This window comes from Saccoglossus kowalevskii, chromosome 7 (assembly GCF_978046115.1).
Source record: "Saccoglossus kowalevskii chromosome 7, keSacKowa6.1, whole genome shotgun sequence".
NCBI classification, from domain to species: Eukaryota; Metazoa; Hemichordata; class Enteropneusta; family Harrimaniidae; genus Saccoglossus; species Saccoglossus kowalevskii.
The window spans coordinates 16317793-16326387 of NC_140647.1; the positions used below are offsets into that span (position 1 = coordinate 16317793).

The 8595-nt window shown below is 35.6% G+C and overlaps 1 protein-coding gene across 1 annotated transcript in view; it reads right to left on the reverse strand.

Moving 5' to 3' along the window:
- LOC144349456 (MAM and LDL-receptor class A domain-containing protein 1-like) overlaps positions 1-5884 on the reverse strand; it is a 45415-nt gene extending 39531 nt beyond the window's left edge. Inside the window, exon 1 of the mRNA XM_085501819.1 lies at positions 5845-5884. Within this exon, the coding sequence (XP_085357945.1) occupies positions 5845-5884 (40 nt within the window). The remainder of the gene's footprint in view (positions 1-5844) is intronic.
- Between the last annotated feature and the right edge of the window lie 2711 nt (positions 5885-8595).

Sequence of the window (8595 nt, forward strand, 5' to 3'; positions counted from 1 at the left end):
GATGGAGGTTGCTTTAATTTAATTATCAAAACAGAGTATTACCGTCAATTTTTCGAGACGTCCTACTATAATTTCAATTCGCTCATCATGGGTGTGATTGTTATGATTGCCAATGACGATCAAGATCGTTGAAGTTACGTAAAAGCTATTATACAGTTATTCAATATAATCGGCATTGTCTCTTCATCAGTAGTATATCTATGGCCAAGATACTGCGGTGTAATTTTAAGCGGAGTCACAATCAAGATATACATATAAAATAACCGTGTCCAAATTACCTGGCGGTACCTCGTTAAAAATATGGATATGTATCATAATCCCCTATCTGTTTTGATAATAACAAGAAGTGGTATCACGGGAAAAAAATGACTGGATTCAGCCTAGTTTATACTTGTGACCACACATTATGTGTTCACCGTGACTGTCCACAATTAAGTTTAAACCTTCATTGATTTTCGTTGATGACAGTAATAGAAGTTTCTGGTAAAGTGAGTTGTTTATATGCATAACAGAAGTTATCAAATCCAGCAGTCTGTCTATCTATTTATAATGTGACCATTGATCATTGCATTGCGTAGTTTAATCATTTTAATCATAGACATATACAATACTGCCTATCACCAATAACAACTGAAAATCGCTCTTTGATCACTAACAATACACGATCGTGTCTGATATTGTGAAATATGCAATGGTGTACGGTGGTCCGATATTTGTTATCTGAAATGGCGATAATAATCCTGGCAAATTCACTGGGTATAGGTGTTATCTGTAAACTGTGGCAGAGTTTGACGTATACTTATACATACAATAAATGTAACACAGTCTAAAGCTCTAACGCGATGAGGGCAGAGGAATACATATGAAAATTTGTGCTTACAACTGGTTTTTAATCCGTGTCGAAAACGTGCACAGAATGGTCGTTTTGTGCACGTTTTCGACACGGCTTATCAGCCACCTCAAGTGCCAAATCCATGAAATAAACAACCAATGTCAATAGAGTAGCCTAGGTGTTAAAAATGGATTAAGTACTGGCAAACCAACTTCTGCATAGGTATGTTTCTAAACGCTTGCTTTTTAGCTGATTTAGTCATCATTTTTGAACTCAGAAGCCCGCAACACCTGATATTACATGTGAGAACGAAACAAATCCGTCGAGATTTCACGTTTTCCCGTAAAAGGGATGCTGGCTGTTCCCTCTCTGGACTCCCTCCCCGCGTATACTAGTACTGGTACTACCATGGATTAGTACCTTCCATGGTACTACCAACTCTAACCATGTCCCCATTTGGTGACGCATGTCAACTATAAATGGGCATCAATACTCATTTCGCCCAATATTTCGCTTTTATAACATTTTATAACATATCACTTAATTTCCGACCGGAAACACGACCATGTTTTTATCCCTTTATTTTTCTCACTCGCTTATTAAAAACACTGACCGCTTGTTCAAACACTGAACACTGGCACATGAGTTGTCGAAATGGTTGTTTTAGTGCTAAAGTTTGAGGATTCAATGAGTATTCTTTAACCATTATTTAATTTCGAACGACACTTCCAAACCATCATACTTTGTTTCGTTCACGAACGTACAGCGGGACTGTGTTCCGTTTGAATCCAGGGCTGCTATATCGTTTCAACAACATGATTATCGAGACAATTACGTGACACAGGCAATGCTAATTCCTTAGGGCAGAGAACAGATACACCAGGAACATATTGATGCCACGGCCATGTATTTAAAATGCGAGCATGCAGACGGGCGATATTTCTGGGTTCGCGCGCTCGAAAAAATAAGCGAAAATTATTCAACAGGCGGTTGCAAAAGCGATTAAAAATGATAATCGAAAAGCAGAAGCGAGCAGGAGGTTGGGTGAAATTAGTGCTGTACATTCAGGTCCTTTGTAAAAATACGGTCGGCCAAGATCTATATCATTCTGAGGCACGCTAGAGACAGACAAAATGCAGTTTTAAATATTGACACCGTTCGTATTTTTTAAATGAGTCAAAAAATAAATAAATTGTATGCTGCTTAAGCGATGATGGATCGAAGTTTTAACGGCTACGTTCTGCTGAAGATATAAGACTTCACTTTCGGAGTTATTACCGAAGATAATTTACAACAGCAAAAAACAACAACATTTGGTTATGTGAAATAGAGTAGCATTCATGTAGGTCCAATCAGTACTGTTGTATCGTCTATTTCGTCAACCGAACGTTACTACCCGTATCTGCTCGTCGATTATTATTGCAAATGTCATATTTTTCCAGAATCAATTGGGTATAAGTACGTTATTTTAGAATGATTTTCATTTGGTTTCACCAAAGACAATTGTCTTTGGTTTCACGTGATAGTTAGTCTGATTTATCATATAGCATTACAAACAGGAAGTCCTCGGCATGGGTCAGAGTACTAGTATACCCCAGACCACTCGTTTTGATGAATGGTCTGGGTGTGGCTTGTGGGTAAGAATAGAAAATGAATTTCGGTGAGGTTGTGATTATTTGGATTTTTGAGAACGGATTTTTACTATTGAAATGAAATTATCACGTCTAGGGGTGAATTGTTAATAGGTGAAGTGATGTTAAAAACATAAGTAGTTCATCTTCTTGCGTACACCGCAACAACAAAGGTTTATTTTCTAACACAGATCTCCAGTCAAGAGGGTGGCGTTTGGACGTAACCCCGGAGTTAAACCATAGACAATATAGTAGGAAGGACAAGCAACTCCAGCGATTCTATTGTAGCAGGGTAGGCTGGAAAAAAGTTAAACTGATTTAAACTAACCGTTAACATAAACTAAATATTTGTTTCCATTTCTCGTTAAGGTAGAGATGCCTGACAGGTATTTTAATTAGTTAATTAGGCAACCAAGATGACCTCCCTTGTCCACAAAACTATATACAACCAAAACAAAGTCAGCTTGGACATTCAGTTGTGAGACATGACAAAATAAACGGTGCCAGTGATAGATTTCGCGAATGAAAGAACAAAATAAACGCAATCAAAGGCGCCGACCACGCGCGTTCGAAATATATAGAACTGACGAGAAATTTCGCCTGCATCTTTCACTCACGCAAACGCTCACACATGCTATTTCCGTGTATTGAATACGTTGGTAACGGAAGGGACAAGTTTAAATTATCTTTGTATTAACACAACTTGAAAGCAACAGTCTCACACTGAATATATGTTTATAAATTATCAAACTAAACAATCAATGAAGCGGACTGCGTAATTTCGTTGATGAGAGTCGCCTACGGTATTCCATCGGTATTCTAAATGGCCGTTGCTGATCACGAGTTCCCGTGTGTAGATGATTTGCTCGATGTTTTTTTTTCGGATTTTGATGATGGTGGAAATGATAGTGAAGAAGATCCAAACGCAGTAGACACAGCAATTCATGTTAACAACTCTGTGTGTGTGATTCAGAGCCCGGGCATCAACATCGAAAATAGCGAAGATTTGCGTTTTCTTGATCGTCACGTAAAAGAAACCCTTTGAAACGCGAACAAAAACCCGAAAATAGTGAAAATAAAATAATAAAGACAATCGTGCCTCATTTATTCACAAGTATTCGAGTTATTTTGTTGAAATTATTAATAAAAACAGGGTATAACGTAGGTAGACGTGCATTCAGGCTGAAAGACTGGACGTGTAATCAAGATGGCGACAGACGTGAAAACGGAATGAAAGTCTATTAAAAAAATGCGAGACAGACAACAACAAAAAACAAGTGTAGTCAGTGAAAATAACAAAATTTGACGATTCATGCATCATGAAAACAATAATATTCGTGTATTTTGTCGAATACGGGGTACAAACTTACACATGCATTCCGTTTGAAAGAGTGTGAATAAGTAGTCAAGATGACGACAGACATGAAAACGGACGGATTGAAAGTTAATTTCAAAATAAGTGCAAGACAGAGAACAACAAAAACCGAGCACAGTCGGTGGAAAATAACATAATAAGAAGATTCATGCATCATGAAAACTAAAATATTCGAGTATTTTGTCGAAAACGGGATACAACCTTAGACATGAATTCCGGTTGAAAGAGTGTGAGCTATTGTCAAGATGGTGACAGACGAGAGAACATACGGATTCAAAGTCTGTTTGAAAAAAAAAATGCGTGGCAGAGAAAATAAAAACACGAACATAGTCGGTAAACAATAACATAATAAGATTCATGCACCATGAAAACAAAAAATATTCAAATATTTTGTCGAAAATGGGGTACAGACTGAATATAACATGTACGGAAACATTACTGCCGTCTTAAACTAACTTTTAATTTTATTCAATTAATTAGTGACATCGCATGGAAGTAAATATGACGTCATTGTTTACTTGCTCATCATAATATTCCAGCTCTGCCTAAGTTTGGCATTGGTGTTACTATACTACTATACTGTCTATGGTTAAACAGGGCCCAAATTGATAGGGAGTAAAACACGGAAGTGGAAGAGCTGTCCATGCATTGACCAATCACACAAGAGCTCACAAACACCAACGAAATATTTGTTGTTGTACTTAATAAAGGGGTTTGGCACTAAAAACAATGGAACGTTTACAGGCTTAACGTTGGATTTAGATCGTGTTATAATCCAAATCCCCTACTAAGACTTGTAAGCACCAATTTTCATATGTAATGAAGTGGGGGGGTTACTAAAAGCTCATGTTCTGAAGAGATCGAGTAGAATTATATCTACATTGTATATGAAATGATGTTGATTCACAGAGTGCTACACACTTTACTCAAAACCACTACTTACCTCTATGATTGATAAAGAAAATTTATTATATTTATTTATTTATTTATTTATTTATTTATTTATTTATTTATTTATTTATTTATTTATTTATTTATTTATTTATTTATTTATTTATTTATTTATTTATTTATTTATTTTATACGAGTCATCTTTCAACTCAAAAAACGGTATTTCATACGACAATCAAACCTTGTATTTTATCAGTTTTATACATCGTTGTTAATGATACCAGTAAAAAACATGCAAATACTGATACTCGCACAGCGAATTAGATTATATGTGTCGCGTTTATACAGTATCTATTGTTCATCTCAGATCGTTAATGAGTCTAAGGTACAATGGGTCATCGGATGATGGGGTAACGTTGTATTGAGAGGCTCACTGATAGAGCCGCCATTGTGTTCAGTTTATTTTACACGAGACGTCAACATTTCGGACGGGTTCATTTTCAATAATATTTGGGCTGCCACTAAATATATGGCGTTTGCTTGTAACTAATCGCAGATAAAAGTGTGACAGTAATGATATAGGATATACTTATGCAAAATAACTTTATTGCCAAAGAAATTCGGACGCCAGAGATTTTATGATTACAGTTTTAAGATCAAAGTTAATAGAAGCATTTAAATCTTACGTAAGCATAATATAATTATTTACATAACTAAATAACTGTAATTAGTGATTGTGTAAGTGTATGCCGGTATTATCACGACACAAATCTGCCATCACGCGATGACGTGTAATGGTTGTTAGTTTACTCGACCTCAATGTAAGCGTTGCCTCATCCAAGGCGGCGAAGTTTCTATTATACTTTCAAATAATATATGGAGTTATCATTACTATATAAGATTAACACACTAACTTTCCCGGTAAAGGCACATAACAACTTGCGGCCCAACATCAACAAAAATAAAAATGTGTTAACTTGTCACGATTCACAGTATGCCGCGATTCAAACACGCCTGTAAATGTTGAAACGAGTAAACAATATGCAACGTCGGCCATTGTTTTACATATCCCTGAAAAGGAAAATGTTTTTCATAAAAATAATAGGTTTTCATACCTGTAAAACAGAGAACCCACAGTAAAGCCAGGCCCTTCATTTTGACGAGACAGAGGAGTTGCAACTTTCCCAATTGCCTGTATAAGATGCTGTGAAGAATTCCGAGACGAGGTCTGGTTAACTGAACAAAATATCATCAGTCCCGGTCTAACGAAGCCAGGTACAATGTGGCACTGATTTGTTTTACAACATTCGTAAAGTGGGATGGACTTTGTGAAACCATGGCAACAAGGATGAAAGATATAGGAAAGATACATTAAATTGTTTTGGAACATACCATTACGTGCAGACTCGTTAAAAGTACAGCACTTGTATTTTTCAGTGCAGCTTTAGTGCTGTTAGAAAATAACTGTTTATTGCTAAACAATACAAAGCTGATGTAAATAACCTTCTAGTAGATTCTGATGAATTAATAACCAAAGTATGTCAAGCCATCTCGTGTAACATCATTACATACACTCACCCCTCACACCAATCGAATACCAAAGCCTAGATAATAATTATCAGTTGCACAATGTACAGGTCGCGATAACACAGACACAGATACCAGGGCAGCTAAATCGTCCACTGTTTTGTGACAACATGAATATCATTAGAAACACTAATTTAAAAATAGCCGAATATACAATAATACATGCACAAAAACACAATTTTTCAATAAAATGTCTACATATATTATATAACCTGGACAGACCCCGGGTAATGTACGTATGTGGTGTTCGTTTGACTCTTATTATCTGAAATAATAACTCTGCTTGTCTATGATGTTGTTCTATATTGTATACAGTGACAGCATTGTATGTGTGTTGTGTATGTCTCCGTATTCGGCTTATATGACGTTAGTATTGTGTGTGTATTGTAAACAACCAGTATAAGGCCCAGTTGGTTCTATTTTGATTTTCCCGTACTCAAATGTGCGCTAACAAATAATTATACGCATGCTCAAATCTGGCGTCCGTAATTCTTTCATGATGAAATCGAGATCGTAGGCTACAATGAATATGCAAAACGCTGGAACACGAATGAAGATTTAATACATACATGTCTGACAAAGGTTAGCAATGGAGACAATGTATCACTAGTAAGTGCAGAAGGCTTTGATAACTATCAAGTTTTATTCGAACACGCCAAATTTTGAAAATATCTCATAACGAATCATAAGAACGTGGTGTTTCAAGTCTCGGGTAAATTAAATTCGCAAATGAAGGTTTCTTTTATGTTAGCCCTAACCCTAACTATTGTGGTTTGAGGTCAGCTGGGTAAGCGCCAGGTTGTTCACAGAGACATCGCCGGAAGATCCATGGTTCAATTTCAGTGTTTTAAATTGGGTCACCTTGTCAACACGTTAAAGCGTGTATATGTTTATGTTCATTAAACTTGTACTAGAGACACATTTTGGAGAAAAGAAATTCCACTGAATCATGATTTAAAAAAAATATTTAATTAAAACTAACACCTAAAATAAATTTTAAACTTGGGAGATTATGAGCAATATAAATGAACTAATGCGATTTTGCACTTTTCAATATGCTTTTGATCGTAGTACATTGTAAATAATTGAAACACAAAACACGACGATTAACACTTTCAAATTCGCGCATACCATTATATAATTTTTAATTCCATAAAAGCTGCTTGTTCATTTAAAAATAAAATCATTCAGAGCTTCCTCCCATTCCCAGAGTACAGGTATGTGTCTTCGGACATTCAAGTATAAGGCATATTGCAAAGTCTAGTGTTATTTATATGTAATTCACATCATATAGTTTTGCGAAAGATATGGGATAACTATTTTTTATTCCGATTGAACACACAGAATCAGTTTCTTTTTCTGTAAAGCGCCCTCTTGGGGTGACGTATATAAATTATATAAAACACATAAAATATGGTGGTATCAAAAAAGACAAAACTAAAAAAATATCCCATATAAACCAAACACGTTTTAATACAGGTATTATCTGTGTCGAATAAGTACAGTAAGCAGCTTTACAGTCGAGCCAGGATGGTGTGTACGCCGGAGTGAAGACCGTGCAAGCAGGGCTTAAACTAACCAAACATTATCACGTGGTTTACGATAATACAGTTGAATAGATGACACATCATATAATAATAATAAATAATAATAACTTTATTTAATTAAGCGCAACAATTCCAACATATGAAGATCAAAGGCGCTGATACAATAAACAATCAGTCAAATATTAAAAGCACATTTAAATAAGTGCGTTTTCAGTCTGGATTTAAAAATGTCTACTGAAGGACTAGAACGAACAGACAGAGGTAATTCATTAAAAAGTTTAGGACCTAAATTTTCAAAAGCACGGTCTTTGTATAACACCTTGGACTTTTTACTACACACCTGACGAGTTTTAATAAGAAACTTTGATTCAGATCTTAAACTACGACTAGGTACATAAAATTCGATTAATTCACATAGATAATTTGGGGCAAAACCATACAAAGATTTATACACTAGTAAAAGTAATTTGAAATTGATTCTTTGTACAACTGGTAACCAATGAAGTTTAATAAAAATGTCTGTAATGTGGTCATATTTTCGAGCACGAGTGACAAGGCGGGCTGCTGCATTTTGTACACGAATAAGAGGTTTTATCTTAGTTACAGGGAGACCAGACAATAATGAATTACAGCTGTCTAAGCGAGAAGATATGAATGCATGTACCAACTTTTCAGTATCAGATTGGGATAATGATTTACGAATACGATTAATATTTCTTAGATGGGAATATC